Raw genomic sequence first — 22,265 nt, 5'->3', positions numbered from 1 at the left:
GGTGAGGGTGTTGATCTGCTCAAGAGTAGGAAGGCTCTGCAGGGAAACCTGGACAGGCTTGATTAGTGGGCTGAGGACAACATGGTGAGGACAAAAGGGAAGCGCTGGGTCCTGCAAGACCATGCAGCCCTACAAGCTTGGGGAGGAGTGGCTCAAGAGCTGTTCAGCAGGAAGGGGCCTGGCGTACTCAGTATGAGCCAGCAGTGTGCCCAGGTGGCCAAGAAGATCAATGGATCCTGGCCTGGATGAAGAACAGTGAGGCCAGCAGGACCAGGGCAGAGATCACCCTCCTGTACTCAGCACTGGTGAGGCCACACCTCGAGTACTGTGTTCAGTTCTGGGCCTCTCACTTTAGAAAGGACATTGAGGTGCTGGAGTGTGGCCAAAGAAGGGCAACAAGGCTTGTGAAAGGTCTGGAAAACGTTTCTTATGGGAAATGGCTGAGGGAGCTGGGGTTGTTAATTCTCAGGAAGAGAGGGCTCAGGAGGGACTTCATTGCTCTCTACAACTTCATGAAAGAAGGTTGTAGTGTGATGGGGACTGGTCTCTTCTCCTGTGCCTGCGCTGAGAGCACCAGAGGACATGGCCTTAAGATGAGACAAGGAAGATTCAGATACTAGGGAAAAAAAATCACTGTTAGGGTGGTCAGGCATTGGAATAGGTTGCCCAGGAAGGTGATGGAGTCACCATCTCTGGAGATATCTAAGAAGTGTCTGGATCAGGGTGATGTGGTTTAGCGGTTATGGTAGAGCTGGGTTGACAATTGGCCTTGATGATCTTTAAAGGTGTCTTCCATGCCTGATGATTCTATGACTCTATGAAAAGCAAGTCAGAAGGTTTTGTGACTGCTCATATCTTTCTAAATTGTGAGTCCTATTAATTTGGAATTGCCTTGAAGAACTCTGAATCTTAGAAATTTGTAAAATCACCAGCTTGTATTTTCACTTTTGTGCTACTCCTTCTTTCCATGGAGATAAGCAAATTACTGCCTTATGTTTTAAAGAAAGAAAGGATAGCTATGAAGCTAGTCTTAAGTGTTTTATGTATGTGAGAAACTTATTTTGTGGTGTCTGCAAGTTTTAATTTTAAGAAAAAGGAGAGCTCAGTATTTGTAACAACTAACATTTAAATTGGTGGTAACCTAATTAATCTAATCAGCTTTAAACATGTGGTGTACTTGGGCCAAATTAATTTGTACAACTACATTGAAGTCACAGCAGTTACAAAGAGACACCCTTGCCTTCTTTTCTTTTTGACCATTATATTTTAATTTTTAACTTGTCTGTGTTGTTGTTTGTAAAGGAGAAATATATTCAGTTTGTGTTATTCTGTACACACAGGAACTTTTTGGGAACTTGGCAGCCTCTATCTCAGGAAACGGACTTGTGGATATCCTGGTTTCATTTCACATGGGACAACTGGCTGCTTTCCCTTCACACAAGATGGTGTTTCTTGGGCCACCATAGGTAGCAACTGGCTTAGTCAAAGACTAAGAGGTGAGCATTTGAGTTGGGAACTTTGATAAGTGCTTCCAGTCCAAGTGCACTCTCCAGATCTGCCTGAGAAGCAAGAAAAGGTCTGGCACACAAAACAGAAAAACCCAAACATTAGTGAAATTCAACATGAAATTAAATAAAACCAGTCCTAGATTAATACTCCACACCAAGAGAGGAGGCTTCCTGTAGAAGTTAAGTGCTTTTGTGTTGTTGCATAACAGGAGAGATGGTCTGCCAGCTGCTGCTGATCAGAAGGCTGCCTTCAGTCCTGAAGAATTTCTAGGAAGGCTGTGCATGTCTTCCACATGCTTTGTGCTCAATTCCTAGAAAAGCTGGTAGATGGAATGCATTATTTATGGTGCTTTTCTGTAGCACTATGACTCTTCAGTAAGCAGAATGGAGAGAGTTCATTGCAGGGCATGTTGTCTTCTGGCTCAGTATGGTGTTAACAATGTCTACCTGATGTGTAGTAATATGGACAGTAGGCGGAGGACCGTGACATGTAGTATGTTTTTTAAGATCCCTTTAATATCAAGAAGAAGGAACCATTAAGATTTTATTTTAAAAAATAAGCTATTTCCCCAGTCCCTGGTGGATGATTGGTGGCTGTCAAGGTACTTGTAGGTGATGTTTCAAGGAGAATCTGCTTACTTACTGGATTATGCCAAGACATAATTAGGAAATTTTTTGTATCTGAATTGGGATCTACCAGTAGTAAGTTTTCAAATTATCTTGCTTAGCTGTAGTTCATAATAGTGCATAACATATAAAGATCTGCCATGGCTTCAGTTAGCCAGTTGTGAAATAGAGTGGATTCTCATAGGGAACACTTGTCAGCCCTAATCCGCTTTGTGTGTTGGCAAAGCAAGAGCAAACAGGGGTGAGATGTGAAGTGATAACTGCGTGATGGCATAATTAAAGCTATACATCAGTGGTGGTTGACTATTAAGTGATCAGAAGAAATTCTGATGGAAGCATGGGGAAACAACCATTTTTCATCATTATTGGCTTGCATCATTTATGACTAAAAGACCTTTTCAGAAGAATATGAGTCAATGTCCTGAAAACACTTTGAGGGTTCCTTGATTCTAAATACAAAAATACTTAGAAGAAGATCACAAAAATTTCCATGGCTTACATGACCAGATGATTTATTTTGCAAGGGGAATTGTGGATTTATGTCACAATTTATCACATAGTCTTTTGAATATATGTTGAATTTTGACAGGCTTTCCATTACTATCTTCAGGAGTCAGAGCTCTCCTAATTCAGAGGGTAGAAGTATTTCAAAATATATGAAAGATGACCTTAAAGCAAAGGCAAGGAATCAATACTTAAGTAGCAAGGGGTCCATGTCTGAGTGCTTGCAGAATGTCACATGGTGTGCAGTAGGATGCTGTACTTCACCATTTACCAAGTAAGGATAATGAATATTTCCATTTTCTGCTGTTTCCTTTTAAATTAAGGACTTTTCATACCCCTGCTACCATGGGGTATGATCCTATCCATTGTTTCTGGTACTGCTACAGTATTCTGGTTTTGAAATTAAGGAACCCAGAAATATCATAAGCCCAAGACAAATCTGATGGGAAGCTTTTCCAGTTTTCTTCAGACACTTTCCATTCTTAAACCTGGTTCATACAGGGACACGTATTGCTTAAAATACAGCTACTGGTGGGGAAAATGCAAAAGATTTTGCATAATTAGCAAGTTTGGAAACTTTTTGCCAAAAGGGCTCTTTTTGATCTCTGTATGCCAAATGAATATCTTAGAATTTCACTGCTTATAGCTATTCATAATAAATAAATGAATAATTAAAACTGTTATTAGGAAAAACCACGGACTTGTAGCCTTTGGAAAATTTAGTCCTCACTTCACTTTCTGCTAGAGTGGAACATGTGGAGGGTCTGATTAGGGATCTTCATTGCATCACTGCTAACTGGATGCAGTTGCTTTGATTTCACATCTACAGGTGGATGTAAAAAACAGGTAGAAAGAAGTTGATAAAATGACCAGTAGTTTTCTTCAGTTAAAGAAAATGCTTCTGTAATGTGTTTACCGAAGAAAGAATTCTAGGAAGTGGATGTGTGATCTCTGTAATTATTTTATTAAAATTTTCCACTGTAGCAATGTTTTGGAAACTTTGGAATTGGTTAGGGAAGGTCATTTCTGTGAATGACAAATGTCTTAAGGTTTTCTGCATGCCCCATTTGCTGTCCCCTGGATGTGCTCACATTATTCCTTTGCTGTGAGCTGGAAAGGGGGCAGCCAAGGCAGCTCCATGTGAGCTGGGGTGTGGTTCTGCATCCATGCAGCACACAAGCATTTCTTTCTCTGCAGGTTCCTCACTTGCATCCTGATATCTTTTATCTCTAATTCTTTATTGCTGATCCCAGATGTTTAAAAACTAATCAAGAACCAGAAGACAAGAAATTGATCTGTGAAAAAAAGGTTTGTGGGAAAGAAAATCTTTTTTGTCTTGTGACATTTAGGCCTTTAGGGCTGACCTTTTTCAGGTACTCTGAGAAATGAAATCTAGAAACTCATAATATAGAAAGGAAAGATTTTTACTTGTTCATACAGCTCCAGGGCTGGGCATTTTAAGAATACCAAATAGTGTAAAAAATGCAATTGAATCTTAGTTACTAACTCTATTTATCCCCACATCCCAAGTCCCCTTGAACATTCTGAAAATAGGTGGAGCTTTTTGTCAATATTTACAATACTCTTGGTTACAACTCAGATATTTTCCTTTGTTGCCTGTAAATAAGACTTAAATAGCATAGTTCCACTAGACTGAAAAACACCATGTTGTCTGGAGACACTGCCAGATGCAAGCCATCAGTCACGGCAAGGTGAAATGTTCAGACGTGTCTGGCAATAGAAAAATGCATCATTTAAATTCATTTAAGGAGCAGTGCCTGATCCTTTAAGTTACTATAAATACAATCTCACCTTAAGCTTGTCTTATGGTATGCAGTGCTTTTTATTTTTTAAAAAATCAGTCTTTGGAAATATGAAATATATAAATTATGCTGACAAATAAGACTAAATATGCACATACATACACACATATATAGTACACATGTTTTTATTTATAAAAAATAAATCAAGAGTCATGCAACATTGTGATATAAATACTTTTAATTTCAGAATGACTTACTGCTGGACTCTGTTACGTTAAAAAGGCCAAAATGCAGAATGATTTTTCCAGCACAGATTTTCCTAAATCCTATCAAATAACAAATTGTAACAAGTATATTTACTACATTTTTAAATACCCGCTTGATTACAAACACATATATAATTTCGTTGACTAGCTTTGATAGTTTTCTTCCTGTAGTTAAGAATGTGCCATAATTTGAGGAATTGAAATCTCTACATCTTTGGTTTTGGTAAGGTAATGCTCACCTCAGTTAACTCAATATAAAGTACGTTAGCACATCTCAAGCTGTGTTCTGATCACGGTGGTCAGGAATGAAGGACAGTGAAACAGACGGGGGAAATTCCAGATTTTGCATCTTGCATGCAGCATCAGTAGCTCTGGGAAGCCTTTTTCATGTGAGGTTATTTCAACACCATTCTCCATACATGTTTCTTGTCACGTACAAGACCTGTTTCTACCTGAGTTAAAGTCAAGAACAAACTGACTTGAGTGAAGACCAGTCTTTGAATTCTGCTTTACAATTTAATATCCCAGGTATGTTACGTACAAAAATTAAAAATTATTAACTTTCCAAGGATTTTTTTTTACCAGCCTGAGCATTTGCTTCTGTAAAGTGAGCTTTACAAAACAAATCTCAAACCTTCCAAAATATAGGATTCCATTAAGAACCTCTTATAGCTTAAACAATACCACTTTTTCCTTTTAAATAAGGGTGACACAAAGGGTAAATCAGTGTGGCAATTGTATGGAAAAATCAGGCTGTCTTAGTTTGCAGAGATCCTGGTTCCAGGGTACTTCTGTGCTAATTGCATGCTTGATGATGATTTTGCATGATTCCTATATGGTCTTGTTACAGAATGCAACATTCCAGACACATGGATCTAGCATATGTTTAATTAATGTTTACTATTTATTTTGGAAAGGACACAAATTTGTCATGAAAATTACCTGGAGAGAAACAATTCCACTCTGTTTTTTCATCACCACAATTTGCCTAGCCTCAATTTCTTGATTTTCTTAATGCCAGTTAAGTCTTTCTTAAATTATGATTCACAGTTCACTTTTGGTTCACTGGCCTCACTTGTTTGGCATTTCACTTCCAATCTGAGAAGCCAAGTATTGGCTCCTGAGAAGCATTTTGGGTTTTGTGCACTAAAACATGAAACTCAGATATACCTGATGGAAAACATTCTACTTAACAGTAATCCTGCTGATTCTTTTTAATGGATGACATTGTGCTGATGTGCCACAATATAAGATGCATATTAATAGAAATTAAATAGTAGGGGGGAAATTACCTGGGGGATCTGGGAAAGGAAAAAACCCAGCAGTCAGCTGTAAAATAATAGTTTTATACTGAAAATTTTTGCATTTTTTAAATTATAGAAACAGCAATTATTTCCTTAGTTCCTTCCTTTTTGTGTGGCTTAAGAATATATTACTGTGGTGGTGTTTTTTTTAACACTAGTCTTCAAGTTAAATCTGATCACTGGAATTCTGCTAGGGAATAACTTTGGGATCTAAATCAGTGTGTGTAAATTATGCATGCATGAGCACAGGAATTAATTTTGTGTTCATAACAGCCAATTGTACACTCAGACAAAATGTTTGCATATGTAGTCACCCATTTGGAACCGGGCCCAAACTAAATTAGGATTAATACCATGGGCTAGTTCCAGGATTTAGTTTTCAAGTCTGTTTATAATGATGCAGTATACATTAAAAATATTCACCTCTGCAGACTGCATTCTGCAGACACTGTTCTGGCTGCAAACCAGTGTAGCTGCAACAATCAGGCACCATCAGGTAAACCTACACAGTGGAAATAAGGGGCTAGTACATTGGGTAGAACTGTCATCGACACAAATCTGCTGCATGTGTAATGTTAAGAAACAGGCTAGGCTGTGTAAGAGGCTGTAGATAAGACTGCCCCAAGCATCTCTTCTTTTTCAAGCTTTTCCACTCCACGCTGCTTGACCAGGGGCTGTGCAAATGAGGAGATGGGCTATTTCCAGCAGACAGCCACTCCAGTTGGAACCTCCAGACGATAGCACGCCTTTTAAGAGTAATAATAGCTGCCAGCCATTGAGGGCCCCAAGAGATGGGATCTTGACATGCTGCATGACATTCAAGAAGCTTGCCTGATGTTCTGTGTCAAGTTGAGTGCCCAGGCTTGAAGTGCAGTGCTGGAGGCAGTAGGGGCAAAAAACTTGTGTCTTGATTTAAATTGGATATTGCATCATTCTCATACTTAGCATCTTCTGCAGCTGGGCACCCCAGACTGGACAAGGGGACAAGGGGTTAGACAGGTTTTCATCTGCTGGCCTGTCCCTCCCTCTACACTCCCTCTCTACACAGTGACTGCTACAGAACTAGGCTCCTGAAAGAGCCCAGCGTAGTGCTGTCTGCCATCCCCTGTTCCCACTAGTTACCCATCCCTTAACAGAGCCACACTGATCTTAAAGGATCATCTACTGTGTTCTCCTAAGTGGTGAGAACAGACTGAGACTGGTACACGCCAAGTGTGGTCTCCTGTCACAGGCCACAGGAAGAACCAGCAGAACCCTCTGTCTGCCCCCACTGTTTGTGGTCAGACAGTGATGTGGTCTCTAGAGAGGTTTAGTCTTAGTTTTAACAAACCTGGTGATTAGGCTCAGACTAGCCTAAACAAGACAGTAATGTAATTTCATTTTCTATTACCGGAAAATAGTTCCAACATGTACATTTTCAGAGGCTTTAATGTCAGAAGTGGAAGAAGCACACTTACTGTGCTGTATCATCTTATTTAGGACAGCTAAGGAGTACCAAAAGAATAGAAGAATAAACCATAACAAGGCAATGATTGTACATAATAAGTGTTATTAAGAAAAAGGGAGTTAACTCGTTGTTTTGAATCAAGGGAATGGGAATTGTTACTCTTATTTTATTTTTTTAAATTGATTTTTACATTTTTAATGTTCTTTAGGGTCAGATGACTCTCTGGTGTGAAATCTTGGCATCAGGTGGAAGGAATACTGATACTTTGATCTTAGCTGCCAACCTAATTGAAAAATTAGTGTATTGGAGGGTTTTAAAATGAGATTGTTTAAGATAGTTGTTCATACATTGCCTTTAATTATGAATAAGCCAAACATAAAGTTTTGTATGCCTATGGCATCCAATAAAGATATCTTAATAGTAGTATGTTGTTTAAACTGTAGACACAGTCAAATCTGTGTGATGAGATAAATACCAGATGATGACTTGTTTGCTGCCTATCTTTGATTATTTCATTGATTTTTTTTCTTTCCTGTGTCACGGAGGAATCTCATTTTTAATGTAATAGAACAATACTATAAATAAGTAGGACGTCTAAAAGGGCCTATAAACCTGTATTTTTGAGATCATGTCCATGCAACTGAGGTGGAATGATTTGAGGCATAGCCTGAGGCAAGCAGAGAGAAGGTACTGCACAGGAAAACCAGTCCTTTAAGTCTCTCAAGCATCAATTGTAGATAACAGGGACATGAGCAGGCAGAGGTTGTGCACGTGAGTGCACATTGCCAATTAGGAAAAAAATACACAGAGAACTAATGGCAGGAAACACTAATTTAATGATACATGGGAGATTCTTTAGTACAGTGATCTCTGGACTCTGAAAACACGTGCACAAAGTGATGTTCAAATTCAAAACTTAGCCTTCCATTATTCTTAAGGGGAGCTTTTTCACTTGGAGTGTTAGTTTCACCTGACAATGTTCTTACTTAGGAGCTGGTAAGAATTCCTCTCTCTCTTATTGGTTAAAAATTCTCCTGTCTGAAAAGATGCTTCCCCCCACTTTGCACAAGGTTATTTAGATTGTTCTAAAACTGAAATGTATAGTCCTGAAATCTGCAGCTCAGCTGCTGTCAATTCAGGGACCCTGGTGAGCTCTTAGAGAACCCTTAGAGAATCCACAAGGATCATATGAACAATAAGTTTATAAGAAAATCTTACTGACTTCTTCATGGCACTTCAGGTTTTTTATATAGAGAAGTGATCTTGCACAGAAGAGGAAATAAATCAGTTTCTCAGGGGGGAAAAAAGTGTATTTGCTAAAATTTTTAGGTGAAAATGTCCTTTAAATTCTCAGGGCTACAGAAATTATGAAATGTAGCCATCAAATAAATAACTGTTGTTGTGGAAGAGATTATACTCAGAAGTTATTTTGACTTCGTCCCTTATGGGAAATAACAGTCATGAAGGCAGACATAGAAACATTCTTTTACTTTTACCTTTGATACCTACATTTCTGAGAAAATTATAGCCACCTAATTTCAATTCTTAAAAGAAAAAAATTAACTGCTGTCATACTTATACAAATAAGACCTCGCTTTGATTTATTTTTGTTATAATTTAATCTATTGCCCCTTTTTATAGGGTAAAATTAATAGGGAAGCAAGGTATTATTAATGGGACTAATATTTCACCATCTAGAACTTAAATAGCAAATTATAATCCTCCTCAGCAGTACAGGAATTTTACCCTATTATTTCCTAGGTCTTACTAAAAGTAGAAGAACATAATCAACTACAAGTAACTTTCATCCAGGTCATCTATTAAAGACTCTCTGAGATGCTCGAAGAGAAGATGGAACATTACTGGTCTGACCCTACTGGGATGGGAATTATTTAGATGGCCCATATTTAAAATTCTGTTTCATCTTGCTCTTTCAATTTAGAAGATGGTGCATAGCAAGTAGTGGGAAGTTGGTGGTCTAGGTAGGACTCGCTGGGCTGTTGTATCTGTGGGCAGATTTCTGTGAAGGTGATGTGACATGTCCTTGAGTCAGTCTTTTTGAGATATAGCTCTTGGCTTCTTCAGTGGCCTTTTATAAAGCCCAGTATCATCTCTTATCTTCCTGATTCATTATCCTGTTTGTCACTTTTACCGAGTCCTTATAGCCAGCTTGAAATACTGTGAAAATGGACTGCTGGATAATCAGTGATTAGTAGTACCAGTAATTATCATGGCTTTGCATTTCATCTGTGTAGAAAATTTCAGCTTGTCTAGATACTTAGCTTGCTTGTAACTTCAGAGATGGCACTTGTTATCTACTTTTAGGGTTTCCAGGAATAAGCCTGTTGAGACTTGCTGCTGGTGTACTCCAAGAGGTTTCATTCCAAGTGAGCTGGAGCTATCAAATTAGCAGAAGTAATGCTTCTGATTTGGTATTGTTTTTTTCAAGGAGAAAAAAAAATCTCTTCTTTTTTTAATCTTCCATTAATAACTTGATCTTTCAATAATGCTTTGAAAAAAGTGAATGGTGCAATTCTAAATATGACTACTAGATCCTTTTGTGTTAACCTTTGCCTGGGTGTTTATGGGAAAGCAAATAAAAGTCTAGTGCATCACAGCCTGGCACAGAGATGCAAAACCCATTTATATAGTAGATCCACCTCTCAAACATCCCTTGCCCATAACTTTAATATTTATTTAAACTATTGAAATCCAGCATTTTGTAAGATGGAATATGCATGATGGTGGCATAGATAGTGCCAGTTCATTGTTTTATAGCATGTGTAGAAAAAAGAGGATGAAAATGGAGTGCAAGATAATTTAATCAAAATAATAAGGATGCCTAATTTTGTCTGCTGCCTGAACAGGTGTTAGGAGGGCTAGTGTTGTGGCAGTGTAGCCCTGAGATTTTTGGTGGTGCTTTAGAAACAGGAGTGGAAGGGTCTGGTATTTATCATTTACAATAGAAGCTTGTTAATGCTGGGTGTGCTGCTTGTTTCTCCTCCACCCTCCCTATTTTTGTGCCAATTACATGTAAACTGTGGTTTGTAGATACTGATCACTGCACTGAGCAATTGGGGGAAGGTCTTGCTCGTGTTGCTAATAGATAGTTGGATGTCTCTGTGTCACAATTCATCAGATAAGTTGAGGAGGTTGCCAGCTCAGTAGCAATTTGTTATACTTAAAGCGTGGTGCTTTGCAGACAAAGGCTTCAGTGGTTTATTGCAGTCAGAGAGGAGTAATGGCATTTAGGCAGTGCTGAACAAAGTTTTCTGTCTTGTACCTTTTCCCCCATAGGTCTAATAACACGGATACAATATGCCATAATAGTGCGGTTTGTTCAAGTCATCTCTATTCCATCTTTTTCTGCCCTAGACAAATGATGATTCTAAATAGACCCTGAAAATGCATGTGCAACTACAGCGTTATAGAAACAGGATAAGGGATACATATGCTGACTATTCACTCATGCCTGTTTCTTTAGATGTTCTGGTTTCCTTGTGCTTGACATTTACAGCCCATTCAGTAGTAAACTTCATTTGGTAAGCATTAATTCATTTGCAGATGTTAGTTTTCCACTGATCTTTTAGGATTGCAGATCCAAGTTCATTTCATAAATGGCTGATGGACTGTGTTAAACTGTTTTTTCTACTTAAGCCAATGTACTGCCAAGTATCCACATCACTGGGAACATCACGTTTGTCAGGGAGAAACTGAAGATTTGAAGCCAGTCCCTTCAGCCAGTTGTTGATTATAGTATATTGGAGTCAGTGGAGTGATGAGAAATTACTCCATCTGAAGATGTGGTGGTACACACAGTTCCACCTCATCAAAAAGCAAAATGTTTTCTACTCAGGCCAGTGCTGAGTCCCAGTGGCACGACTCTAGAAGGAGTTTGGCAGCTGCTGTTCCTGCAGCTGTCCCAGAACTTGCAGAAGTCTTTTGAGCCCAGTGGTTGAGCTGCTGATGCCTATGCTGATGCATGAAATTTATCAATAAGGAAAAAATGTGAAACAAATAATCAAAAATATCTAAGGAGCAGTTCTCCTGGAATGTGTCATTGCTAACCAAACTATTAGGTAAAAATGGTCATGCACATCATTTCCCCACATATAAAAAGTGGATAACTATTGTTGGTGATACAAAAATATGAACCCTGCGACCTTTCCTATTATTATTGGTGCAGTAATAGCAATTTGCTTTCGCTTTCACTGTGTGCTGTAGTGGCTGTAGTGTTATGTAAGCAGCCAAGGATGATGGTGAGTAGCCTGACAAAATCCAGAGGTGAAAGAAGAGGTTGTAGAAAAGCCTAATTTCCAAGAGGCTTGCCAAAGCAAGAAGACATTTGACTCTTTCAGAACTTGATCCCTCCATTGAGGGCAGGAACTGATACTGGAGATAATTAGTTGAGTGGGCTCTGGAGGAGAAGCTTTTGGGAGCTGTCCAGCCTGTCATTGTCCAGTGTTTCTTTCCCCAGGGCTTCAGTTATCCTGTGTAGGAATGGACAAGTCTCCCTTCCTTTCTAACTATGGTACTGCTGGAAGCATCCTCTGCTCACAGAGAATGTTCTTGCAACTGTATTTTTCTCTCTCTACACTCCTTTTTTGCTTTGTTGGCTTCTGCTTCTGCACAGTATATCAAACAGCTGCTCATCTTCAGAGGAATTCATGACCTGTGGATACCCTTCCTACCGTCTTTCCTTCCAGACCAAGAATTCAGCACTGCTGTTGGCAATCCTCATTGCCAACATTCCTGGAACATTTGTCCCCCTTTTCAGTTAATCTTCACGGGCTCTTTCTTTCCATCCTTCCTGCTTATTAGGCAAAGAAAATACCCAGACATCTTGATCCCTCTTTAAACTCCTACTTTCTGTACTGAAGGAAATTTGATAAACAATAAAACTCTGTCCTGAGACCACAACTTACTATAGTAGTGAATATTGTCTCATTTTCTCTTCAGTTTCTCAAGGTCTTAGGGAGCTTGTGTGAGATGTCACCTTGTTAGGGGCAGAAATAATGGAATTTGCTCTATGCTCATGTCTCCTTGCTTCAAGAAGGATGTTGGTTCAGAACCTATGTTCTAAACTTCATCTTAATGTGTCAGCATTTATTCACAAAATTGCTTGGGTTGGAAGGGATGGTTAAAGATCATCTGGTCCAACTCCCAAATAATGCTCATAATATAGCATTTATAATAATGTCAGCTATTTGTTTTTAATATTACTTGGCTGAACAAGGAACTCAGCTTGGAAGTCAAGAGGAAAAATAAATCATATGTTCTCTGGAAATGAGGTCAGGTTTTGCAGGAAGATACAGGTGGTCGATGCTTCCAGCCTGTGACTGTTTTTGATGCTTTGGGATAATGCCTTTAATACAATGCTTAAATTTTTGATAATACCTAAAGTAGTCAGACAGTTCAATTATATGACTATTGTAGATCCCTTCCAGATAAACTATTCCTTCCCTTCTTCTGTGCTTCTTCCTATTGCTTACTTTCCCTGCCAGTACATCTGAGGTAGCCCCTAATGGCATTTCTTCCTAGCCCTGCACTAGCAAAAGGGATTGAATATCTATAACAGTGCCCCAGCCTAGCCATTGGCTCTATCACCCTGTAGGTCATCTCGAGATAATGGGACAAATTGCACAAATGTACAAAAAGTACGTGTGATGTGTGGTTTTTGAAAGTCTTTTCATCCAGCTGAGATGGGTTTTCACAGGATGGCACAACCTCTGACCTAGTGAGGCCCGGAGATCAAGCCCTCAGTCTGTTGCAGGATGTGCTTCTCATCTAAATGGTTTCAAATATTTTGAAGGCGTCAATTTTTCTGTAGTTTTTATTTTTACTTCTTGTACTCCTTTTCAGAAATGCCTCAACCTGTCTTTCTTTGAAAAACATAGTAAAACACTTGTGTTTTACTGTTCCTTGTGTGAACAGCAGCACTCCCTCAGAGGGAAGGTCCATCTAGTCCAATACTCTGTCTCCAAAGTGTCCCACCACCAGTGTCTGAAGAAGAGCACAGGAGCACTGAAGTTTAGTCCTGACAGGGTCCTGATGGTGCTCAAAGGCCTCAGTGGCTGGGACTGGCCTGCCCTGGGACCCCCAGCCCCACCAAGGGCCCAGGGACGTGTCCCAGCTCTGCCTGGTACCTTCAGTCCCTGGCTGAGCCCTGCTGTGTGTGTGCCCATCTCTGCCCCTGTCTCCTGGGTGGGCCTGGGACCTGCACTGCAGAGCTGCTCTCGGGGGTGGAGCCCTCAGACCTGGTAAGACCTTGTTGTGCAGAGCTCCGGGTTTAACATGGCACAACTGCTCTATCCTATTTGCTCTGCTCACCATAAATTAACACAGAGGCTGTTATTTGCCTGTCATGACAGGGACTTCTCAGCTCTAAAAACTGAAGAGGACACATAGCACAAAGTTTACAACTGAAAACAGAATTTTCTTGTTGTTTTTCTGAATCTGTTTCAGAACCAATGCTCACAACCATTACCACAATGAGCATGTGTAGCCAGGAGCAGGCTGATGTGTTCTTCAGTTTAGCTTGAAAATACATCCTTTGCAGTCTGGCAAAGGCAAGTGACAGAGCTACAGAAAATAGCAGCAGGAATGCGTGCCAAACAGCTCCTGTTTCCTGAAGAGAATGTGAAGAACGATCAGGACCAACCACACACAAAAGAAAAAGAAGAGGAGGTGTGTCAAACTGTAGTGAATTTCTGAAATATTACACATATTGATGCCAAGATGCTTTTTGCCTTCCAAAGCTCACTCTGTTCCTGTGCTTCTTATCCTCACCAGTGGTCAGGCTCAGTGCTGCAGGGCAAGGCAAACACCCCCAGGGCTCATGCCAATCTACCCCAGGGGAAAATTCCTTTCTGACCTGGGTGGGGGCCATCAACTATTCCCTGAGCACTTGAGCAAGACATGGCTCCTCCTCTTGAAGGCTGATCCGACCTCCCAGGAGATGCCCAAGCCTTAATCTGCCCTACGTAGAGCCATTTCAGGAGCTTCTGAGACTATCACATGCGCCTGGGCTGATCTTCCTCGAGGGCAAGAATCATTCCTGCACCAGTGGGTGATTCAAAGTCCTGGGAGCCCTGGAAACATCTCTGCACTTCTTTTCTTATGGCTGCTGCCCCTGGCTCCACTGGGAATGCAGACAGGGAGCTCTGTGGTGCTTCTCAAGAAGGTGTTTACTTGGTCTGGTCACAGCTGTGTAGCTGAAAGAGATTTTCATCCTTCCAATGAATTCTGAGGGTGGCCTTGCACCAGAGAGCCTCCACCAACCTTGTCCATCACCTAGTCTCCTTTTGTCAACTCCCTCCAAGTAATCTCAACAGCTTCTCAGGGATTTCCTCCTGGATGTCTTTGGGCTGGCCCTGGGCTAGTTCTGGCAGCAGGACACAGGAGGATGCTCTCCTTTATACTGCCCCTGGGCACTGTGAGTGCTGCATTGCTGGGTGGTGGCACTCTGAAATGGGGGTGATGGGACCCTCCATGTGCAGCATCATCTTCCACCCAGCATCCTTCATAAGGAAGGCTTTTGGGTGCTGGCCCCAAGGTACTCCCTGTGCCCCAGAGCCCAAGGTGCTGTCCTTGCCCTTGGTGACCATGCACTGAGCACAGCTGCTGGGCATCCCCCACACATCCTCTGTGTCTTGGCTGCCAAGGACCAACCTTGTGCTGTTACTCCTCTCTCAGGCTGCGGCAGAAACTGACCCTGCAGCTCAAAGACCACCCCTGTCAGCTATCCCCTTCTGTGCCAGACCTAATGTCTATGAGGTCCTGCAGGGAGCAGGACCAGGGACTTGATCTGTCAGCAGACTCTGTTCCTGGGGCATAAGGGGGCTGATTTTAGCAGCTGCAGCTTGGAGGAAAGCCAAAGTGAAACCAGAGCCATAGGCTGAGATGGACAGAGCCAGCAAATCACCATGGAAATAGTACAGACTTTGAGAAACCAGTAAGTGGAGGTGACATTGGTGGTGTGGTAAGGTTGGTCATTTTTGGACATAGAACATTTGGATCTGAGCCCAAAGCACAGTCAGGCAAATAAGAACTCTTCCAAACCAGGAAAATAGCTCATTGCTGCTTTTACTGTCATATCCCCTTTTTCCACTGAAACCATGCTGCCCAAATCCTCTATTAAATACACTCACTAGCTGTGTTTATATGGAATGCAAAACACACTTTAGCCAGGCGTAAAATTTTCATAGCTTGTTTATCACTTTATCCTTTCTGAAAGTTATTTATGAGAGAAGAGCTTGGTGGTTCTTGAGATTTACTACCAGCTAGTTTTCAAGAATAATGCAAACCTAAAATTTTAGCTCATAAAATTCCATGTTATATAGGATGTACAGATTTCTGTTTTTTAAAGTCCTCAGGACAGGAGCAGTGATAGCAGATTTGTCTCTAACCTTGCTCTGCCTGCTGATCTCTCCAGTCACATTCAGACACATGCAAGGGCCTGTCTTGTCACACTGAGCTTCCATCAAAATGCTGAGATTTTGTAACTGAGTGGATATATATATATCCACTGGCATTATATACTCATTGCACCAGTTTCGCAAACTGTCTACTAACTGTATGCTAGGAGGTTGTTTTACACAGTTTTTTTATTAATTAAAATGACATTCTTTTGTATTTGAATGATGTCATGAGTCACACTGGCAGTCTCAGATGGTTCCAGGTGGGCAATAAGAGGGAAACTCTTCAGTCCTTCCTGGCATCTCTCCTCCAGGCATGTAGGCCCTAAAGACTGGCAGTTCCCTTTCAGTGTCCAAAGCCATCATTATCCATGTCAGCATTACCAGTAACAGCCTTCCTCTTCACTACATGGCTGCGGAGACAATTTAAAACTTCATCAGCAAGCTTTATTCACACTCTGGAGAGTAAAGTGTATCCCCACAGTCAGCAGGGAGAAGAACTGTATCACACTGACCCACCAAGATTTGGTCTCTTGTAGCTTCCTCAGTGCCTGGACTGGTTGGGCACTTTCTCCCATGAAACCTCCCAATGGAAACTCAGTTAATGCCAGCCATGAATATTTCCTCTTTTAAGAGGCAGACACCAGTTCTGAAAGGAGCTGGACTGATACCACCAGCCCCGTGTTCAGAGCCCACACACACGCCTCGTCCATGGCTCAGCTGGCCGGCGGAGGCTGGATCTGGTTGTGACTGTGTGGAGCTGGACTCCAGCAGGTTACTCATGGGTGGAGCCCCCTTGACACATCTCTCAGATTCCACCCTTCATGCTTTGCCATCATCAAGTGTAGAAAACAGGGAAGTTCATGGTCAGGTCTTTTGAATTTAGATTGCAAAAACACTATTGTTCAAGAATTTAGGCTTCCTTGTCCACCTCAGATTCTGGATTTCATGGCACCCATGAGGCAGAAGAGTCTATCACATGGTATATAATTCTACAGCCCTCACCCTCCCCCCTAGCTGAGGACTGGAGAGAAGACCATTGCTATCTGATAACTTCCCAAGCTGGGCTGCAAACTGAGATCAATGTGGTAGATTGGCAAATTAGCAAATGGAAGATCTCACCTGAAAATGGCATGAAGGTGTTGCTATCTTTTTGATTTGCCTTTGCTGCAAAACAATCAGAGTTTCCATTTTATGTTAATATGTACAAGATTTTGTGTCTTTACTTGAAAAAACTGGAGTACTTTCCACAACAGATGTAACTCTGATTTTGAGCCAGATTTCAATGCAACTGAGGTTTGTCTCTGGGCAATTAAAATCCTCAATTAACATATTAATTATTTTTCTAATGATATTGTGTTCTTTTTCTCTTCTGAAGGGAAAAGAAAATGTTTAATTTGTATACTGGTTTATGAGTTATTTAGCTAATTTACACATGAGAATTTGCTAGTATTTATCTTACAGTCATAAAACCATGGATTTATTTTAAGGGTTTTATATATTTCCTGCTCTAGTAGCTTCAGCTGGCAGGTGTAATTACCAAACCTTAAAAATACTGAGATTGTCTTACGTGTTTGTACTTGTTGAGACAGAAGGAACAAACACTTCTAACATAAATAACTGGCACTACCTATCTTTCTCTGATCTCTATAAAAACTGAAAAACCTTTCAAATATCGATCTGTGGAAGTTTAAGAAAAACAGTGATTTTGATGTCTTCAATGGTGTTCCAGCCACTTCAATACAAAGACAGTGCTTAAGCTGTGCAGCAGGTAGCTCTTAATTGATGCTCATGGTGTTGGTGCAAACAAAGAAAGAAGGGAAGCAACAGAGCAACAGAAAAGCATATCTGCTGTACAAACACACCTACTCTTCTGTCATTGTTAACAGGATTGCCTATTGACAGAAAAGCGTGTTCTGTGTTCTGTTAGCATGACTGTGTGTGGAGCTCCATCTTGTCTGAAGTGGCTCAGGAGTTTGGGCAGATGTCTGTTCTCAGATGCAAGATGAGCCCCTGTTGCAAGTGGTGTCATATGCTGAGCACAAGTATTTGCTGTCCCTGAAAACAAACTGTTGAGCACTGAATGAAATAATTTTTCAAGCTTGAATAGATTTTCTTGCTTTTACTAGCCTGTACTGCACATCCTGGCTGGAGACCTGTTGGGCTAATTGCTATACAAACTATCCCATGTGTTAAGAGGAAGCATGGGCTGCAGCCAGAGGCCAGGAGACACTAGAAATGTAGACATGTACAAGCAGATGCGTGCATAAGTATCTAGAGATTGAAAAGAGATACTGATTTTAGTTGTTTGCATTCCACCTTTATTATGATCAGGGTTTTCTTTGCAAAAAGTATTTTTTGAGAAAGGGATTTGAAGCAAGATGGCAGCTATCAGCAGGATATGAGTCCTAAGATTGCTTCAGGCAGGACATGGCATGCATAAAGATTATATTAATATACTTGTGTGATAAACAGAAAAAAAACAAGGGTACACAGAGACTACTTAAAAGGCAGGATAGGAGGATCAAGCAACAGCTGCAGAGATCAGCAGTGGCTTCTGTAGGGAGGGGGACAAACCTGAAGGACATGAAAAGTGGAGGGGGAGAAGGAAAAGATGGAATAATAACAGAAGCTAAGGAGATGGACAAGAAAACTGAAGGGAAGGGGACTGAGGCATAGCTGGGCTTATCAGGGCTGAATAGCAAGCAAGAAACCTTAATGTTAAATGACAAGTGAGGAAAGAGAAGGTGTTAGGTAAGGTGAGAGAGATAAAAACAGAAATCAGGGAGGTAGTAAACATCAGTTGAATCAACTTCAATTCGCTTTGTTTCTAGAAGAAGAAATAGCTTAAGAAGACTTCACTGCTGAGTGGACTGCTCTCCTTGCTTTTCTTCTGGATCATGATAATCTCATATGGAGATCTAAGAGGAAACTACTCATCCTCTGAGCTGGGGCTGATATTGTTGACAAACTCTTGTTCCCAGACAGAAAATGAATGTGTACACAGGTTGTAGTAGTCTCAAAACAAGCAGCACAACTCCTGTATTCTCCTGTATTCCTTAGTCTGTTTCTCTCACCTCTTTATCACACAGGTTCTAAACATAATAATTCAGGTTTTTCCTGGCCCTTGAGATTATATGTTTGCATATGCATTTAATGAAATAAATGCTATTTAGACTTGCATTGCAATAGCAACTGGCAGACCCAGTCATGGACTGAGATGTACAAATGCTGTACGAGAGCCGTGTGAAACCCAAACTAAAGTGCCAGGAAATGTGCAATCTGAATGTAGAGACAGGAGTTCATAGGTGACCAGAGACAGCAACAAACAAATCCAGAAAACTGTGTTCATCTGAGCAATGATAGTCGTTATGATCATAGGCTCTCCAATTTACCTGAAGCGCACTTCAATTATAATTACGATTCTGAAGCACGTCATTTAATATAAATGTACCCCTGAGTAAATCTATCCATATGTAAGATAGCACTTCTCCCATCTGCTGCTGTTAAAGTCTGAATGCATACAGGCACACCTGCCACTTGTGTGGCATTCATCCCCCTGGAGCAGGGGATGAATACAGCACAGGAACAGAGCCCTGACCACAGCGTGGCACTGGAGCTTCCCTGCCCATGGGGTGTTTCTGGCTGGCTGGGGTGCTGGCAGCAGGGCTTTCTGTCAGGTTTGCCATAAAACCTGAGCAATGTCATTCTTTCTGGATTAAATGTGTGGAGGGATCACAACACATTCTGCCTCTGTGCAAAAAATGCTTTCTGTGACTCAGTATAGGTTTTGCATGATATGTGAGCCAGGCAGTTTAGGTAGATATGCACACTGGTTTATTTTTGCTTGCCATTCACAAACTGAGTGACTTCAACTGAGGTTTGTCATGCTGAGATGCTTTGAGGATGAAGAAGTGAGAAAATGTATTGCAATACCTTGGAGTTGTGTTGTCTGGCACAGTAGGAGGCAGATGGGGTGCAAGTCTGGAAGTTCCTCCTCCTTCCAGAGTGGTCTTGCAGCATCCCTGCTCTGCATAAGCTGCTGGTGTATTGTGGCTGGCTCTAGAGGCAAGAGTGAAGCTGTGGGGTTTTCACATTGCCTTTGAGAATGAAACTTTCTATGAAAGCTGCATTAGAACTGGCTTAGGAAGAGACCTGTGCCTGTACTTTTATCCCAAATCACAGAAAGTAGAGAATGGAATGTCTCCACTGTATGTGGCATAATGTAGTTTATTACTTTTTGTTATTTGCAAAGCTACTAAGTCTGAAACCAGCTTCTGTGTGGCTGTAGAAAATTCATGGTGACTGGTTGTGAGAAGAGGATTTACAGTTCAGCTATTTGGGAGAGTTTTCCTGTGTGTGCTTTTAACAGACAGCTGAAAAAAGTGTGGATTAACTTCTCTGAGATTGCCTTTAAAGATGATGTGGCTCCTTGCCCAACTTTGGGATCACCCTGCTTTATTTCCAGTGTAAATACGCTTCTTTAATAAAAGCAAAGGGCCACCAGACTATAGGCAGTTGGTAAATTTGGGACTAAAATGGATTATGTCCATGAGATTTAGTGGCTTATGCAAGACAGAGGGAGATGACAAAGCAATGTGTACTTTTATTTTGTCTAATTTCATGGCTATTACATGTTTTGAAAGTCTTTTAATAACAGGGGAGTATAATCAAATGGTACTGTTTTGTTTGGTTTTTTTTTGTTTTGTTTGTTTTTTCAGTTGAACATTTCTGAACAGTTGAGAATCTTCCTAAATACAAAGCTTTTGCTTCTCTTCTTCATTTTTGTGCTCTTGATGAATTGACAATTTTAGCAGTGGTGTCGATCATGTTTTAAGGTTTCTCAGCTGTTGATGAGTGCACAGCAGAAACTGATGGTGGGAATGAATAGGAGGGTGGGCCAACAGTCTCCAGAGGTGTCTGATATGAGGAGATGGGGATATCAAACTCTGGTTGCTGAGGGGCTTTCCCTGCTAGTGCTATAGGGAAGTTATAAAGTGTCAGCATGCCCAGATCACAAAAGAGAAGGAAGGAGAATGAGCTGAAGTATAGGCATTGTAAATATTGCTGATGCGGCTGAGTTGTGAATGTTTTTCAGTTTTTTAATTGTATTTTAAAGTTTTGTTACTTCATGTTTGAAGAGCCTTCTGTCCTTGCCGATTGGCTCTTCCTGATTCAGGCTTAAGTTTCTCTCTTTGTTTCCTTGTTTCTCTCTGTGTAGTTAACATGTGGATGTTTCAAAACTGTTTGAGGCCTGAATGAGGAAGGAGGAGAATCTTGTTCACAGTATTTTGCAGTCTAATCGTGGACTATTCAAACTATATATTGGACTACTCAAACTGGATATCTGGTTAGGTCCAGTATGGTACACTGAAATTTATTTCCTTTGTGGCTGGTCCCTGAAATATCCATGTTTGTCAATAAATTAATGGGAAGAGGAAATACTGGTCAGCTGGTGCCCATCTAAGCTCATTCAGTGTGAGGATTTTGCAATGAAACTCCACTGTAGAAGTCTTTTGTTTTCTTTCAGTTTCTTCCTAAGTTAAATGGATATTATGGTTAATCTTACACAGTCTGAAAAGTTTAATTGTACCTAACATTGTTCTTAGTTTCTAAAACACGTGTATTTCAGCATTGAAGTGCATGACAACATCCAGCTCTACTGGAACGTAACGTAGTATGCTGTTAACATGGGTAAGGTACACTCGATACTGAACAGTGGAACGAATCAATTAATAAAATGTTGTCAAAGGCTTTGGTGGAAAAAACAATATTTTTAAATGTCGCTTATGTTGGTTATGGGATATATGCTGAGTTAACCTCATTGAATTTTCCCCAGGAATTGATGCGCTTACAATTGGCGGGTCATTATGCTGCTCCACCTGTGTAGTGTTAAGGTCAGTGTGTTTTTCTGATTATAAAAACCATCCATACCATTCCATTATAAATTCACTACCATTCATATAATGGAATGTGCCAAAGCTCGGAGCTCGTTGCAGCTGCCCCCGGTCCATGTTTAAGATCAAACAAAGTGGTTCAGGTAATTTGAGCACCTATTCAAGAATACGCCCAATCAAGCTTCATTTGAAGTGATCTTTCATTGTTTAAGGTTTTCTTTTCTTTTTTGTAACCTGCTAAGCATCCATCTGATGTGAGTGTGGGGGTTTTTTTGTGTGGCCAGCCCAAGAATTCTTATGGAATGAAGATGTGGTGATTATACAATCCTAGCAAGGAGGTCCTGGGAGCAGCAGGCAACTGTAACACTGCAGTTGCACGTATCCATGCCTAGGCAAAGCACAGAATGCATCAACCACTCACCTTCACAAGGCATTTTCTGAAACCTTCAGCTTCTAACTGTGAATTAATTCTGAGTCATCACGACACACAAATCAGCCATCACGGTAGACACTAATGTGTGAGATGCAGGGA

General features: G+C 40.8%; 1 protein-coding gene across 10 annotated transcripts in view; it reads left to right on the top strand.

The window, feature by feature from the left end:
- HECW1 (HECT, C2 and WW domain containing E3 ubiquitin protein ligase 1) overlaps positions 1-22,265 on the top strand; it is a 252,330-nt gene that overhangs the window by 45,657 nt on the left and 184,408 nt on the right. Inside the window, exon 2 of one of the 10 annotated variants that reach the window (XM_077178973.1) lies at positions 21,676-21,733. The exons of 8 other annotated variants lie outside the window; for them this stretch is intronic. In XM_077178973.1, coding sequence (XP_077035088.1) covers positions 21,707-21,733 — 27 coding nt within the window. In that variant the 5' untranslated portion in view covers positions 21,676-21,706. Of the gene's footprint in view, positions 1-1,359; positions 1,497-21,675; positions 21,734-22,265 lie in introns of those variants that run through there. One more of the 10 variants, XM_077178984.1, reaches the window with a different exon arrangement.

Source organism: Agelaius phoeniceus, chromosome 1 (assembly GCF_051311805.1).
Source record: "Agelaius phoeniceus isolate bAgePho1 chromosome 1, bAgePho1.hap1, whole genome shotgun sequence".
Taxonomy (NCBI): Eukaryota; Metazoa; Chordata; class Aves; order Passeriformes; family Icteridae; genus Agelaius; species Agelaius phoeniceus.
Note: the sequence above shows the minus strand (reverse complement) of the source record. Positions and strands in the feature narration are given on the sequence as shown.